At 46.8% G+C, this 15685-nt stretch overlaps 2 protein-coding genes across 20 annotated transcripts; one reads left to right on the top strand and one right to left on the bottom strand.

Annotated features, from left to right (window-relative positions):
* Positions 1–584: 584 nt before the first annotated feature.
* LOC129419565 (uncharacterized) lies at positions 585–8672 on the bottom strand. 16 transcript variants are annotated; one of them, XM_073853408.1, is made up of 6 exons: positions 8529–8672; positions 8354–8422; positions 5691–5810; positions 3216–5618; positions 3143–3173; positions 585–3064 (listed from the first exon to the last, which is right to left on the bottom strand). In XM_073853408.1, the coding sequence occupies exons 1-6, from the start codon at positions 8584–8586 to the stop codon at positions 649–651; spliced, it is 5097 nt and encodes a 1698-aa protein (XP_073709509.1). In that variant the 5' UTR covers positions 8587–8672; the 3' UTR covers positions 585–648. The 16 variants fall into 16 exon arrangements, with proteins under 16 accessions (XP_073709509.1, XP_073709514.1, XP_073709508.1 ...); XM_073853413.1 differs by having other exon boundaries at positions 585–3334; positions 3371–3448; positions 4571–5618; XM_073853407.1 differs by having other exon boundaries at positions 585–1225; positions 1346–5618.
* Positions 8673–11999: 3327 nt separating this feature from the next.
* Positions 12000–15060, top strand: LOC129419422 (uncharacterized). 4 transcript variants are annotated; one of them, XM_073853397.1, is made up of 5 exons: positions 12000–12131; positions 13147–13215; positions 13702–13821; positions 13901–14721; positions 14779–15060. In XM_073853397.1, exons 1-5 carry the CDS (start codon positions 12071–12073, stop codon positions 15016–15018), a joined length of 1311 nt encoding a protein of 436 aa, XP_073709498.1. In that variant the 5' UTR covers positions 12000–12070; the 3' UTR covers positions 15019–15060. The 4 variants fall into 4 exon arrangements, with proteins under 4 accessions (XP_073709498.1, XP_055030534.2, XP_055030535.2 ...); XM_055174559.2 differs by having other exon boundaries at positions 13901–15060; XM_073853398.1 differs by having other exon boundaries at positions 12052–12131; positions 13147–13205; positions 13901–15060.
* Positions 15061–15685: the final 625 nt, after the last annotated feature.

The raw sequence follows: 15685 nt of genomic DNA, 5'->3' as shown, positions 1-15685 counted from the left end.
AAAAGCACATGCACTTTACATTTGCAAAAACACGTGCTCACATGACTTCACGTGTATGTACAAATACTGTTGTATACTTTAACAGCAGTCCCTCCATAACAGACAGGGATAAGGAAGAGTTGTTAACAATAAATGCAAGACAGAAGGTTCACTTTCAGTTTTTTTCATGTATAGCATAGTTGTATATATTTTTGCATCGCTAACTACTTTGTGTGTTACATTTAAAAAGCTCTTCATATTAATCACGCATCTTCCACAGATTGTGTTCGTAAGAAGGTCGTGACTGTGACAGACTGCCTCACCTCCACTTAAAGGTGCAATCCAATCTTGTTTAAATGAAAAAAATACCAGCTTCTGAGCAGGTTTATGTCTACAGACCTGTTGCCACGACAGCAACTCTAGAATGAGCTTCGAAGAACCAGTTAATCCAAGAAAGAAAAATGGTCAAATCAAGTGGAATAATCCATGTACGAAGAAAGGGCACCTGGTCTACAAACCAATTTGTATTCAATAAAAGCAAATGCAAATTAAATTAGATTAACAGACTGCAGTACATTCAGGTAGCACAATAAATTGCAAAATAGTCCAGAGAAAACTGGTTTTATTTGGGTCAATTGTAAAAGCCACAAGGAGATAAAAACAGCAGATTTAGTGTCCAAGAGATCGAAGAAGTGACTTGAGAGCAAAAGCACATTTTGGTTTAAACATGCAGATGATAAAAGGCAAATGGCTAGATTTTGGTGCTTTTGACTGGTGCTTGGGATGGTGAGAGCCTGGCTCATTTGGTTGAAGATTGGATTCAGGGTGGCCGGAGGTGAACTCCTCCAGCTGGGACTGAGGCTCAAGGAGGTCAGCGGTGGACTCCTCCAGCTGGGACTGAGGCTCAAGGAGGTCAGCGGTGGACTCCTCCAGCTGGGACTGAGGCTCAAGGAGGTCAGCGGTGGACTCCTCCAGCTGGGACTGAGGCTCAAGGAGGTCAGCGGTGGACTCCTCCAGCTGGGACTGAGGCTCAAGGAGGTCAGCGGTGGACTCCTCCAGCTGGGACTGAGGCTCAAGGAGGTCAGCGGTGGACTCCTCCAGCTGGGACTGAGGCTCAAGGAGGTCAGCGGTGGACTCCTCCAGCTGGGACTGAGGCTCAAGGCTTGCAGTGGACTCCCCTGTCTGAGGCTCAAGAAAGCCAAAGGTGGGTTCTTCCAGCTGGAGCTGAGACTCAAGGTAGCCAGAGGTGGACTCCTCTGTCTGGGGCTTGGGGTGTCCAGACGTGGGCTCTTCCAGCTGGGGCTGAGGCTCGGGGAGGCCAAAGGTGGGTTTTTCCAGTTGGGGCTGAGGCTTAAAGTAGCCAGAGGTGGACTCCTCTGACTGGGGCTCGGAATGGCCAGAGCCGGGCTCCACTTGCTTTGGCTGAGGCTCAGGGTGGCCAAAAGTGGGCTCCTCCGGCTGGGGCTGAGGCTTGGGGTGGCCAAAGGTGGGCTCCTCCGGCTGGGGCTGACGCTCAGGGTGGGCAAAGGTGGGCTCCTCCAGATGGGGCTTATGTTCAGGGTGGCCAGGTCTGGGCTCCTCTGGCTGGGGTTCTGAGTGACCTGAGCTGGGCACCTTTGGCTGGGGCTGAGGCTCAAGGTGGCCAGAAGTGGGCTCCTCCCACTGGGGCTGAGGCTTGGGGTGGCCAAAGGTGGGTTCTTCTGGCTTGGGCTTAGTCACGTGGTGGCCAGGACTGGGTTCCTCCAGCTGGGGCTGAGGCTCATGGTGGCCAGAGCTAGGTTGAGGTTTAGGGTGGCCATAGGTTGGCATCTCCTTCTGGGGCTGAGGCTCAGTGTGACCATATGTGGGCTCCACCAGCTGAGGCTGATGTCCGGGGTGGCCAGGTGTGGGTTCCTCAAGCTGAGGCTTTGGGTGGCCAGAGGTAGGCTGCTCTTGCTGGGGCTTTGGGTGGCCAGAGGTGGGCTGCTCTTGCTGGGGCTTTGGTTGGCCAGAGGTGGGCTCCACCAGCTGAGGCTGATGTCCAGGGTGGTTAGGTGTGGGTTCATCCAGCTGAGGCTTGGGGTGGCCAGAGGTGGGCTCCTCAAGTTTAGGCTGGGGCTTGGGTTGGACAGAGGTGGGCTGCTCTGGCTGGGGCTTGGAGTGGCCAGAGGTTGGCTGCTCTGCCTGGGGCTTGGTCTGGACAGAGGTGGGCTGCTCTGGCTGGGGCTGACGCTCAGGGTGGGCAAAGGTGGGCTCCTCCAGATGGAGCTGATTTTCAGGGTGGCCAGGTGTGGGCTCCTCTGGCTGGGGTTCTGAGTGACCTGAGCTGGGCACCTTTGTCTGGGGCTGAGGCTTGGGGTGGCCAAAGGTGGGTTCTTCTGGCTTGGGCTGAGTCACGTGGTGGCCAGTATTGGGTTCCTCCAGCTGGGGCTGAGGCTCATGGTGGCCAGAGCTAGGTTGAGGTTTAGGGTGGCCATAGGTTGGCGTCTCCATCTGGGGCTGAGGCTCAGCGTGACCATATGTGGGCTCCACCAGCTGAGGCTGATGTCCAGGGTGGCCAGGTGTGGGTTCCCCCAGCTGAGGCTTGGGGTGGGCAGAGGTGGGCTCCTCAAGTTTAGGCTGGGGCTTGGGTTGGACAGAGGTAGGCTGCTCTTGCTGGGGCTTGGAGCGGCCAGAGGTTGGCTGCTCTGCCTGGGGCTTTGGTTGACCAGAGGTGGGCTGCTCTGGCTGGGGCTGACGCTCAGGGTGGGCAAAGGTGGGCTCCTTCAGATGGGGCTGATTTTCAGGGTGGCCAGGTGTGGGCTCCTCTGGCTGGGGTTCTGAGTGACCTGAGCTGGGCACCTTTGTCTGGGGCTGAGGCTTGGGGTGGCCAAAGGTGGGTTCTTCTGGCTTGGGCTGAGTCACGTGGTGGCCAGTATTGGGTTCCTCCAGCTGGGGCTGAGGCTCATGGTGGCCAGAGCTAGGTTGAGGTTTAGGGTGGCCATAGGTTGGCATCTCCTTCTGGGGCTGAGGCTCAGTGTGACCATATGTGGGCTCCACCAGCTGAGGCTGATGTCCAGGGTGGCCAGGTGTGGGTTCCTCCAGCTGAGGCTTGGGGTGGCCAGAGGTGGGCTCCTCAAGTTTAGGCTGGGGCTTGGAGTGGCCAGAGGTTGGCTGCTCTGCCTGGGGCTTTGGTTGGCCAGAGGTGGGCTCCACCAGCTGAGGCTGATGTTCAGGTTGGCCAGGTGTGGGCTCCACCAGCTGAGGTGGATGTTCAGGGTGGCCAGGTGTGGGTTCCTCAAGCTGAGGCTTTGGGCGGCCAGGTGTGGGTTCCTCAAGCTGAGGCTTTGGGTGGCCAGAGGTAGGCTGCTCTTGCTGGGGCTTTGGTTGGCCAGAGGTGGGCTGCTCTTGCTGGGGCTTTGGTTGGCCAGAGGTGGGCTCCACCAGCTGAGGCTGATGTCCAGGGTGGTTAGGTGTGGGTTCATCCAGCTGAGGCTTGGGGTGGCCAGAGGTGGGCTCCTCAAGTTTAGGCTGGGGCTTGGGTTGGACAGAGGTGGGCTGCTCTGGCTGGGGCTTGGAGTGGCCAGAGGTTGGCTGCTCTGCCTGGGGCTTGGGTTGGACAGAGGTGGGCTGCTCTGCCTGGGGCTTGGGTTGGACAGAGGTGGGCTGCTCTGGCTGGGGCTGATTTTCAGGGTGGCCAGGTGTGGGCTCCTCTGGCTGGGGTTCTGAGTGACCTGAGCTGGGCACCTTTGTCTGGGGCTGAGGCTTGGGGTGGCCAAAGGTGGGTTCTTCTGGCTTGGGCTGAGTCACGTGGTGGCCAGTATTGGGTTCCTCCAGCTGGGGCTGAGGCTCATGGTGGCCAGAGCTAGGTTGAGGTTTAGGGTGGCCATAGGTTGGCGTCCCCATCTGGGGCTGAGGCTCAGCATGACCATATGTGGGCTCCACCAGCTGAGGCTGATGTCCATGGTGGCCAGGTGTGGGTTCCCCCAGCTGAGGCTTGGGGTGGGCAGAGGTGGGTTCCTCAAGTTTAGGCTGGGGCTTGGGTTGGACAGAGGTAGGCTGCTCTTGTTGGGGCTTGGAGTGGCCAGAGGTTGGCTGCTCTGCCTGTGGCTTTGGTTGGCCAGAGGTGGGCTGCTCTGGCTGGGGCTGACGCTCAGGGTGGGCAAAGGTGGCCTCCTCCAGATGGGGCTGATTTTCAGGGTGGCCAGGTGTGGGCTCCTCTGGCTGGGGTTCTGAGTGACCTGAGCTGGGCACCTTTGTCTGGGGCTGAGGCTTGGGGTGGCCAAAGGTGGGTTCTTCTGGCTTGGGCTGAGTCACGTGGTGGCCAGTATTGGGTTCCTCCAGCTGGGGCTGAGGCTCATGGTGGCCAGAGCTAGGTTGAGGTTTAGGGTGGCCATAGGTTGGCGTCCCCATCTGGGGCTGAGGCTCAGCATGACCATATGTGGGCTCCACCAGCTGAGGCTGATGTCCAGGGTGGCCAGGTGTGGGTTCCCCCAGCTGAGGCTTGGGGTGGGCAGAGGTGGGTTCCTCAAGTTTAGGCTGGGGCTTGGGTTGGACAGAGGTAGGCTGCTCTTGCTGGGGCTTTGAGTGGCCAGAGGTTGGCTGCTCTGCCTGGGGCTTTGGTTGGCCAGAGGTAGGCTCCACCAGCTGAGGTTGATGTTTGGGTTGGCCAGGTGTGGGCTCCTCCAGCTGAGGCTTTGGTTTGCCAAATGTGGGCTCCACCAGCTGCGGCAGATGTTCAGGGTGGCCAGGGGTGGGCTCCACCTGAGGCTCAGGGTGGCTAGTACTGGGTTCCTCTGGCTTGGGCTGAGTCACGTGATGGCCAGTACTGGGTTCCTCCAGCTGGGGCTGGGGCTGAGGCTCATGGTGGCCAGAGCTAGGTTGAGGTTTAGGGTGGCCATATGTTGGCGTCTCCATCTGGGGCTGAGGCTCAGCATGACCATATGTGGGCTCTTCTGGCTGGGGCTGAGGCTTAGGGTGTCCAGTACTGGGTTTCTCTGGCTGGGGCTGAGTCACCGGGTGCCCAGAGGTGGGTTCCTTCAGCTGGGGCTGAGTGTCATGGTGGCTAGTATTGAGCTCCTCTGGCTGGGTCTTGGGTTTGCCAGAGGTGGGCTCCACCAGCTGAGGCTGATGTCCAGGGTGGCCAGGTGTGGGTTCCTCCAGCTGAGGCTTGGGGTGGCCAGAGGTAGGCTCCACCAGCTGAGGCTGATGTCCAGGGTGGCCAGGTGTGGGTTCCTCCAGCTGAGGCTTTGGGTGGCCAGAGGTAGGCTGATCTCGCTGGGGCTTAGAGTGGCCAGAGGTTGGCTGCACTGGCTGGGGCTTTGGTTGGCCAGAGGTGGGCTCCACCAGCTGAGGCTGATGTCCAGGGTGGCCAGGTGTGGGTTCCTCTAGCTGGGGCTTGGGGTGGGCAGAGGTGGGTTCCTCAAGTTTAGGCTGAGACTTTGGGTGGCCAGAGGTAGGCTGATCTCGCTGGGGCTTAGAGTGGTGAGAGGTTGGCTGCTCTGCCTCAGGCTTTGGTTGGCCATATGTGGGCTCTTCTGGCTGGGGCTGAGGCTTGGGGTGTCCAGTATTGGGTTCCTCTGGCTGGGGGAGAGGCTGTGGGTGGCCATAGACTGGGTTCTCCAGCTGGGGCTGAGGCTTAGGGTGGCTAGAGGTGCCCAGCAACTCTGACCCATCAATATCTATGACAATGATACGAATCTCATTGGGTATCTGTTAAAGCTTTAAATAATGAGTGAATGTTTAAAGAATACCTGTTTGAATATCTATGCCAGATGCATTATTTACAGACAGCAGGACAGCCATGTTGCACTTTGCCTCCACTGGTGTTGGATTTTGGTTAATTACTTGATATGGAATGGGGAGTGGGTTATCTGAAAAAAGACGCAAACTGTAAGCTTTGAAAAGTTCATGTAGCTTTCCTCCCTTTACAAATTGTACATTTTTGTCATTTTGCCACAACATTGTCATTTCCTTTATTATACAAATTCCTTAAGTTTGCTCCAAATTAAATGACACTCTGAAATGAACATTGGCTGAACTAAGCTACTCTTATCTGAAACAAGATCACTTCAGTTCAGATAATGTGGGTTTAGTGCTTGTTTGCACATCTGGAATTTTTAAGACATGGGACAGTCTTGCATACTTCCTGTTGCCTGCACACACTCAAGTGGCCAAGACTGCAAGTGTGGGTATTTGGACAAAGTCTTAGCCAATCATTGGACATCAACATTAACTCTCAAATCTAACAGACACACAAAAAGTATGAAATAGAAAGACAAGCTCTTAATGTCAAAGAACACTACAGTACTACAGCAAGACAACAGTCCGGTAACAGTAGCAACAATGTATGCATGCAGCAATGTACAATACATATATTAACCAGTTTTTTTAAGATAAATTGACTCAACTGTTGCAAGTTGAGAGAAACTACACAAATGAAGCATTTTATTTGTGCACACTCGCATTATACCAAATGTTTAGCTGCTTGAATCCAAAGAATCAGCGGTTTTATTTTTACCCAGTTTATAGTGTCAGTTGTCAATATTGTCACGTTCGGGTCATTCAATTTTAGATTTTTCTGCCATAGAAACCACTGCACAAACCTAAAGGCCAATGAAAAAGTACGACGAGAGTGAATCAAAAATAGTACCCAATAGTTTGTAATATGCGGATCATATGCGCAGGGCCGGCTATAGTGACGTCTAGCACACCCACTGTTGTGGCTTCAGTCAATATACACTACCATTGTCTCGTTTCAAAAGGCTGCATCATTTACGTCCTCCTGAGGTTGCATCCTCTGAAGGACACAGTACTGTATACCTAAGGTACTAACCTAGAATCAAACAAGACATCCTTCTTAAGACATAAACAAAGTAAAAAAGCATCATGTTGCTTTGCCAGAAGGTTTATATCGTTGTTGTGCTCACACAAACACATTTTAAAACGTGACATAGAATGATTAAACGGGGTATTTATCCTTGTTCTGTGATGTGACCATGTAGACAAAAATGTTTTTGTTTGGGTCTGTAATGCCTTAGAAGCTTCTTAAAAACCTCTCTCAGATAGCTCTATTAGGGTGAGGGATTTTAAACAAGTGGTTTTGCACCTATTTGGCTCCCCCTTCTGGCTTAACTTGCAATCTCATGACTGATTGGTTGACTTTGCTGCCACTCTAAAAATGTAGCCAATTATTTTAAAGTGAAGGGGCAGGGAGATGCCTGTGATGTCATAGGCATCAGTTTTTCAGATTGGGCTGTTTTCTGACATTCCTAAAAGAGGAATTTCTATGAGACTGAGATGTTTAGAATGTCTAGAACTTTTTGTATGTTTGTGAATGCGGGTATACTACCATTATTCAACAAAGACAAGGTAAAAACGGTTTTTCATTCTCTGTCCCCTTTAAATAAAGAAAAATAAATTCTATAATTGGAGTAACTTGATAAAATGTGTTTGTTTTAATGTACAACGTTTGAGGAGCTGTGGTGTACAAACAACAGATATCCGTTACAAATATTAGAGATATTAAGACTAAGGTTAACACCTTTTTACCAGAGATTTGAGGCAAGTAGTAAGGTAATGAGACAATAATTATTCAGTTAACCATATTTCTACAGCTACATATTACATATATTTTATATACAGTATTTTATATTGTCTGCAAGAATACAAAAAATTTAATTTGGTGTTCATTATTTAAAAAAACATCACTTCATAAAGTTTCAAAGTCTTAATGGTTTTATATTACATTAACATAGAAAAAAGTGCCTCATTTATGTGTGCAAGACAATTAAAAAATTTACCTTATCCACGAAGGCAAAACAACTTAAACTTGCAAGTACTTTTACATTTAAACACAATCTTAACAGTTAGTGTGTAGAATGGCGTTGAGAACTGACGTTGTTCATGGCGACAAAGAATTGTGGGCAATTTGCAGCAGCGAAGGATACATCTCATGCAACCTCCATATTCCTGTGAAAGGTCACATTTGAAGGTCACATTCGTAAAGTCCTACTTTTCTGAAATGAGACCGCCTTATGACGCATACAGCTTTCGAATGTGACCTTTGGAGCCTACTGAAACTTGACACAGCTACGGTGTTGTTACCTTACATTATATAACAGTTAAACTACTTCAGAACATTATGAAAAGGATTTGTGATGTCTGTCAAATTGAAGGTGAAGATTACAACTCCCATCATCACATTGTAGCCATTGTGGTTTAACAAGCTCTAGTGGCAAAAATTACATAGGCTATCAAAACACTTAAATAACAGAAGGACCATTTTTGGACTGGTTAGGTGCACCTGGCGTATTAGGTAAAACAAAAAAGTTACTTAGGGCACACAGATGAAACAATAAACCTTATATTGTAAATTGGTATGGGTGATATTAAGGCACACACATAGCCTACAAACCTTTACTCCCAAGAAGTTCTTGCTGAACATCAGTCTTGTAAGCTTTAGATCTCACAGGAGAAGTTTGTCCTAAATAAGAGATTAAAGAAATTCCCATAAAATTAATCATCCTTTATAAATAAATGTTAAACAATACCACATCATAAACATTATACAATCATAGCAATAACTTTACCTTTGAGTAAAAAGTCGTGACACAACAACAAACAAAACACAAGTATGAAACCATCCATCGTGGCTGTTTCAACTCAAAACATCAATCTAATTCTGCTCACAGAGGCCTGCTTTAACCAGGGTTTTTAAAAGTTTTCTTAATGTTCAGCACCTGGGCTTCTTGTTAGTGGGGAAATTAGTGGCAGAAGGATTACAATTCAATTAGTGCACATTTGTCAAATCCAGTTTTTAATTCAAATTTAAATCACACACTACATATAAGGGTGGCAGTGGTTGAGTGGTTCATGTAGGTTGTCTTCAAATCGGAAGGTTGGTGGTTCAATCCCTGGTTCCACCTGACTATGTGTGAGTGAATGTGAGGTGATATATGTAAAGTGCTTTCGATTTCGGTTTATGAAAGTGCTATATAAATACAATCCATTTACCATATTACAGGGAAAGGTTTATATGAAGGTGATAATAAAGGTTTATGCGAAGTATGTTTAATAGAGGAAAAAGTAGAACATGTATGAAAGAGCAAAGCAAAATCTTGAGGAGGAACTATACAATCACTGGGAAACTAAGATTTCACATTAAGTAAGATATTAATTGTATTAATTGTACATCTACTCATGTAAAGCTGCTTTGCAACAATTAACACTTGTGAAAAGCGCTATATAAATAAAATTGAATTGAATTGAATTAATTGATAGATCAAGTTCAGGGCCATTATGTTTAATGCCAATATGAGATTTATTATGATAAGTGATAAAAATAAAGTATAGAATATAATTCAATCTCTTCAATCACAGTAGAGGGAGGTATCCACCTATGAAGTTGGTTGCAACCTGCCATAAAATAAAAAGAAGAACCAGTTCTTAGGGTGCATCCTTTTAAGGTTGCGTCCAAATAACCACACTTGGGGTCTTGGCCTCTTGAGAGCGCGTGCACGTGACCGAAGGTGCGCAAGACTGTCCCTTGTCTTCAAACTGGCAAAGTGCAGTGTCCTTAACCAACACTAAACCCACATGATTATCGCTTCAGAGCGGTATAAAAGGATAAACGTTTCCCATCATGCATTATGTTCTGGATGTAAATTGTGAGATTTTTGACATTGATATTGGTCCCAGCATGTATTTTGTAAAATATCTGCAACTGCTTTTATCACATAATTAGAAACAACATTAATGGTGTTGTTTATTCAGGGACTACTGAATAAACAATACACTTTAGTAAAGCTGCATGCACAAAATAAAGAGGTTTTACAGGTGTAGAGAATTCTACTTCTTAAAGTTTTAGTTAAATAGATAATAATCTTTAAATGTTCATTTATTCATTCGTTTATGTGTTCCCCTGAAAAATAACTATGGTTTTATTGTGGTAAAAGTGTAGTAAACATGTTTTTTTTTTGGTGTATTCATTACTATCAGTAAAACCATGGCCTTAATAAAAAATAAATATGTTTTTGTGCAAATTGTTGCCACTGCCATTTTTACACTTGCTAAGTAAATTGCTGGATCCCAAACCGCCTACTTCCATACTATATAGTACGTAAAAAGCGCTACTTTACGTACTATATAGTATGGAAGTAGGCGGTTTGGGATCCAGCGAATAATTTTTACATGCATGCTTGGAATCTTTACGCCCACTAGGGCAAAATACAGGAAATACGTCATACATAAGTAGTCAAGTGAAAGACTGCAAGTGTGGTTATTTGGACACAGGCCGTGGCTCAATTGATGAAATAGGATCGCGCAACTTTCACACGCTTTCAAAACGAAACTACGGAGATCAGCCACTTAGTTTTATCAATGAAAGGCTAAAAATAGCGCTGTTCACCGAATGTTCACGCCAGAAGTCAAAAAAGACGTAAAACTTGTGTTTAATACCTCAGATTAGATAAATGGGCGGAGAGAAGGCGGTCGCGTGTGGCTGTTCGAACGCATTCAACCACATGTGCGTTCCGCAACTCCAAAGCGATCCGATCGAAAGTGGTTTCGACCACCTCTGGATGTGGTTGAAAGTGGTCAAAAGTGGACAAGCTCAAAACGTTTTGAACACCGTTTACACCTGGCATTAACGTCGTCCACTTGTGATCCGATCGACGAAAACACATGTTAATGCCAAGTGTATACAGCCTCTAATATGATTCATGAAGGTGGTTGAGGAGTAAGGTAAAATTTCGTTTTTATATTCCATATAACATTTTTTTTTATGTTTTACTACTCTGAGAATCAAGACAGAATAGCAGCTGAACACTACCTTGCGCCATCTACTGGTGAAAACTTGCTTATAATTTAACATGATGATGGATTTTTGTTCTGATATACAAATAAAAGTCATATTAAACATATTAAAGGGATAATTCGCCCAAAAATTCATATTTTCTTCCTCCTTATGTTGTTCTTATGATTCTAGATGCCACCAATTTTAGTGTGTATCAAGTGATATACACAGGTTTTCTGTTTACAAACATTAGGGTGCGCGCACATTCTGGAGGCAGAAAGGCTTCTGAAAGGTATTGAAGCTTTCTTTATTGTTTGTATATAAATAAAACTTGATTTTAGTTGGATCTGTCAAATCAAAAAAAAAAAACAATGGGCTGCTGATTAGGTGTCTCCTGGGCCGGTCTGTCCGGAAAAAAACATCTTACGCTAACTTTTTTGGAAAATGCAGTACATTGCCACCGCACCTTTTAGCGGCATTAATGAATTACATTAAAACAAAGAAAGAAAGCAACGGGCTGCGTTGCGCAATGAACGAGTGTTATGGGCTGGTCAGACAAAAATAGTGTGAGATGTATGATACGTCTGTATGATACTCGCTCTCTGTTTCTTGTGTGTGTCAGATCATCGCTCTCTGTTTCCATCTGACACAAGAAACAGAGGGGGAGGGGTGGAGCTTGTTAAGAGATGATTGGGCCAGCCCAGTGTCAGTATGGAAAATGAACCAATGGGCCGCTGTCCATGCTTTATGAGGCCGGTCATTGGCCAATTAAAAATATATATATATATCATATTATATTCACCGGCCCCCAAGGACGTCGGCCCACCGGGCATTTGCCCGGTATGCCAGATTACTGGTCCAGCCCTGCATGTATGAATTATCATGTTAGGCTAGTAACGTAATAGCCGCATCTACTGATATGTTAAACATCAGCACCCAGCACTGGCTCTGGGTACTCTGTTTATACAATTAACCACGCAACAACTCCTTGGCATTTTGACTTACAGACACCGCTACTAGCCTACAACACAAGGCAACTCTCTTCTTTCTGCCTCTCAGTTGCACGCGCAACCAGTTAATGACGTTGCCAAGAAATCTATGTATACAGTAGGCCACTCAGACTTCTCGAGAAGTTCATATAGGTTTAACTGAATCAAATCTCTAGGAAAGAGTTTGTCTAAGAACTGGATTTGACAAAGGTGCTCTACATAAATTGAAATCCTTCTGCCACTAATTTCCTCACTAACAAGAAGCACAGGTGCTAAACATTAAGATATAAACTGGTTAAAGCAGGACTCTGTGAGCAGAATCAGATTGATGGTTTGAGTTGAAACAGCCATGATGGATGGTTTCAAACTTGTCTTTTGTGTGGTGTTGTGTAACCACTTTTTACGCAAAGGTGAAGTTATTATTGCCATGCTTTGATAATGTGTATGCTGTGATGTAGTTTTAAGGTGGTGTTTACATTAGGTTTGTTTGCCTGGTCTGAACCAAAGTTTGCTCCTCTTCCTCCAGCTGTTCCATGTTCACATTTATAATATTTTGTTCTCAAGCTGCAGTCGGTAACTGATGTTGCTATATGCAGTAGCTATGAAAGAGAAAGCACCAAAATGGACAGTTGTTTGTATCCTCAGTGTTCTTTTTGAACCTTTTGGGTTTGTTATCAAAGAATACAGAAACTCAATTTGCATCTGTCTACTGCAAAGGTACTTAAAAGAAAGTGGGTTGTCCCCTACAAATTGTGGAGGCAAACAGATTCATGAATGAACAGAAGATATGTTTAAAGCACATCACTCTCGTACCCAGATAGGGTGGCCATTCGTGCCAGTTCCGTCCTGAACATGTCTTCGGGTTTGTTCTCCGGAAGTCGCGTTGGTCGACCGCATACATCATCAAGTTTTAACATTTCGGGTTTAATTTCAGAAAAGCAACCGTTACATTTCAAGGTAAGAATGAAACTACAATGATTGTATGTCTTAAAAGAAATAAATCTTAATTTTTGTAATGTAGTTTAACTGAAATGTGATGACGTATGCGGTCGAGCAACGCGACTTCCGGAGAACAAACCCGAAAACATGTTCGGGACGTGTCCGGCGGAACTGGCACGAATGGCCACCCTATACCCAGATATCTGCAAGCGCTTGTCATCAATGTTAATGAGCAAAAACATGCCCGCACCCGTCGTTAATAGCAGTTCACTTCTGCGACTGTGTTCATATCAACAGCGAATCGCACCCCAGACCACCGTTTCAGGCAACTCTGGTGCAGTTCACGGGTGCGCTCCAGAGTTCAGTAAACAGTGTTCACGTCAGCCAATATGCAAAAGTACTAATGTGAAACCCCATTTTCTATTTATATATGTTTAACATTTGATGTCTAATTTTATAGGAATATGTCTTTAATCTCTTATTTAGGGCAAACCTCTCCTGTGAGACATAAAAATTACAAGAATAATGTTGAGCAAGAACTTCTGGTGAGTCAAGGTGTGTGTGCGTGTAACTGTTCTCATCAATGGTGTTCATTCTTGTGATGATGTTAGGAGATCATGTTTTTATTTCATGAGGATTTTTGTCACTGTTAAGGTTTGTTTGTTAACTCTTGATTTCTGTGTGATTAGGCAAGTTTGATTTGTTACTTGGAGTTACCATTTGGACACTCTATATCAAAGGCAAAGTTTACTCATTGTTTTTAAGGTTATGTGATAAATAAAACTTGAGAAATATTTACGTTGTTAATTGCAGAATATTAGTAAAACTGTGTTTTGTATTCAAAAACACAATTTGTAATTTGAGTCTTGTTCAGCGAATACAAGTTCAGTAAATTCAGAAAACGAATTAAACTGCATCATCAGTACATTTAATTTTGAAGTGATTGTTTAACTGGGCAAAAGTATATTAAGGGCAAAACGTTTTAGAAATTTTATCTAAATTAACTTGTCTGGGCTTACTGTGTGTGTGTGACTTATTCAGGAAACCAAATGCCCATTTCTTACCAAGTGAGCAACCAAAATCCAAGACCAGTGGTAGCAAAGTGCAACATGGCTGTTCTGCTGTCTTTAAAGAATGCATCTGGGCTAGTTATTCAAAAAGGTATTTTTTAATTGTTTAGGTTGTGATTACAGTAAAGTTGAACTTTTTACAGAAAACCAATGAGCATTTGTTGTTATAGGTATTGATGCGTCCATGTTGGCAGGCAGCTCTGGCCACCCAGAGCCTCAGCTTCATCCAGAGGAGCCCATCTCTGGTCCCCCAAAACCTCAGCCCCAGACGGAGATGCAGACGTCTGGCAACCCCAAGCTGGAGGAGCCCAGCTCTAGCCACCCAAAACCTCAGTCCCAGCTGGAGGTGCCCATCTCTGGCCAGCCTCAGCCCCAGCCGGAGGTGCCAACCTCTGGCCACCTAGAGCCTCAGCCCCAGCCGGAGGAGCCAACCTATGGCAACCCCGAGCTTCAGCTCCAGCCAATGGAGCCCACCTCTTACCACCCTGAGCCTCAGCCAGAGGAGCCCACCTCTGGCCAGCCTCGGCCCAAGCTGGAGGAGCCCAGCTCTGGCCACCCAGAACTTCAGCCCCAACCAGAGGAGCACAGCTCTGGCCATCGAGAACGTCAGTCCCAGCTGGAGGAGGCCACATCTGGCTACCACGAGTCTCAGCCCCAGCCAGAGGAGCTCAGCTCTGGCCACCCCAAGCCCCAGCCGAAGGAGCCCACCTCTGCCCATGCTGAGCCACAGCAAGAAGAGCCCACCTCTGGCCACCCAGTGCCCCAGCTGGAGGAGCCCACCTCTGCCCACCCTGAATCTCAGCCCAAGCTGAGATTCTCTGCCCACCCTGAGTCTCAGCCCCTGCCGGGGGAGCCCACCACTGACCACCCAGTGCCCCAGCCCCAGCTGGAGGAGCCCACCTCTGCCCACCCTGAATCTCAGACTAAGCTGAAATTCTCTTCCCACCCTGAGCCTCAGCCCCAGCTGGAGGATTCGAACTCCGCCCACCCAGTGCCCCAGCCCCTACAGGGGGAGCCCAGCTCCAGCCACCCCATGTCCCTGCCAGAGGAGCCCCAGCCCCTACCGGGGGAGCCCAGCTCCAGCCACCCCATGTCCCTGCCAGAGGAGCCCAGCTCCAGCCACCTTGTGCCTCTGCCGGAGGAGCCAAGCTCCGGCCAGGCCGAGCCCCAGCCCAGCTCCCAGCCCACCTCTGGCAACCCCAAGCACTTCTTGGATCTCTTAATCACTCTTGTATCTCACTTCTTGCATTCCTTAGTCACTAAATCTGCCTTCCTTAGACCCATGTGACTTTTACACAATTGACCCAAATAAAATCATTTTTTTTCTGGATTGTGTCTTACAATTTGTTCCCTGGTACTGGACCCCAAATATAAAATATAGAATTATAAAATATAGAACTTTTATATGAAAAACTTAATTGATTATACTTGGAGTAATGTTAAGTATAAATACGAAGATAAAGATTTTACACTTTCAACTTAAATTTCTTTTGTACTTCAGCAACTTTTAATATTTTGTTTCATTGCAGCTTTACAAAACGCTAATGCCAAACAATTATAGGCCCATATACAGGTACGGTGAGCTTTTGAGAGGCTTCCAGTCCTGCATTGCAGTCGCACTGCTGACAACAAACTACAAATGTACTCTAATATACACTCTAAAAACAAACGGTGCTATATAGCACCAAAAGTGGTTCTTTGCTTGTAATCATAGAAGAACCGTTTTTAGTGCCATATAGCACCGGTGAAGCACCAATGAAGCACCTGTGTAGAACCATATACAGTAGTGCTATGTAGAACCATGTGTGGTGCTATATGGCCCCTATTTGGTTCTACACCGGTGCAACACAGGTGCTTCACCGGTGCAATATGGCACTAAAAACGGTTCTTCTATGATTACAAGCAAAGAACCACTTTTGGTGCTATATAGCACCGTTTATTTTTTAAAGCTGAGG

This window comes from Misgurnus anguillicaudatus, chromosome 15 (assembly GCF_027580225.2).
Source record: "Misgurnus anguillicaudatus chromosome 15, ASM2758022v2, whole genome shotgun sequence".
Lineage (NCBI taxonomy): Eukaryota > Metazoa > Chordata > Actinopteri > Cypriniformes > Cobitidae > Misgurnus > Misgurnus anguillicaudatus.
Note: the sequence above shows the minus strand (reverse complement) of the source record. Positions and strands in the feature narration are given on the sequence as shown.

Coding starts and splice junctions, on each gene's coding strand:
- LOC129419565 (XM_055174715.2), bottom strand. CDS start 8,586: ATGGATGGTTTCATACTTGTGTTTTGTTTGTTGTTGTGTCACGACTTT. Junction 8,423..8,528: donor TCACGACTTTTTACTCAAAG/GTAAAGTTATTG, acceptor TCTCTTATTTAG/GACAAACTTCTCCTGTGAGA. Junction 5,811..8,353: donor AGAACTTCTTGGGAGTAAAG/GTTTGTAGGCTA, acceptor GTCTTTTTTCAG/ATAACCCACTCCCCATTCCA.
- LOC129419422 (XM_055174559.2), top strand. CDS start 12,071: ATGATGGATGGTTTCAAACTTGTCTTTTGTGTGGTGTTGTGTAACCAC. Junction 12,132..13,146: donor TAACCACTTTTTACGCAAAG/GTGAAGTTATTA, acceptor TCTCTTATTTAG/GGCAAACCTCTCCTGTGAGA. Junction 13,822..13,900: donor TGGGCTAGTTATTCAAAAAG/GTATTTTTTAAT, acceptor TTGTTGTTATAG/GTATTGATGCGTCCATGTTG.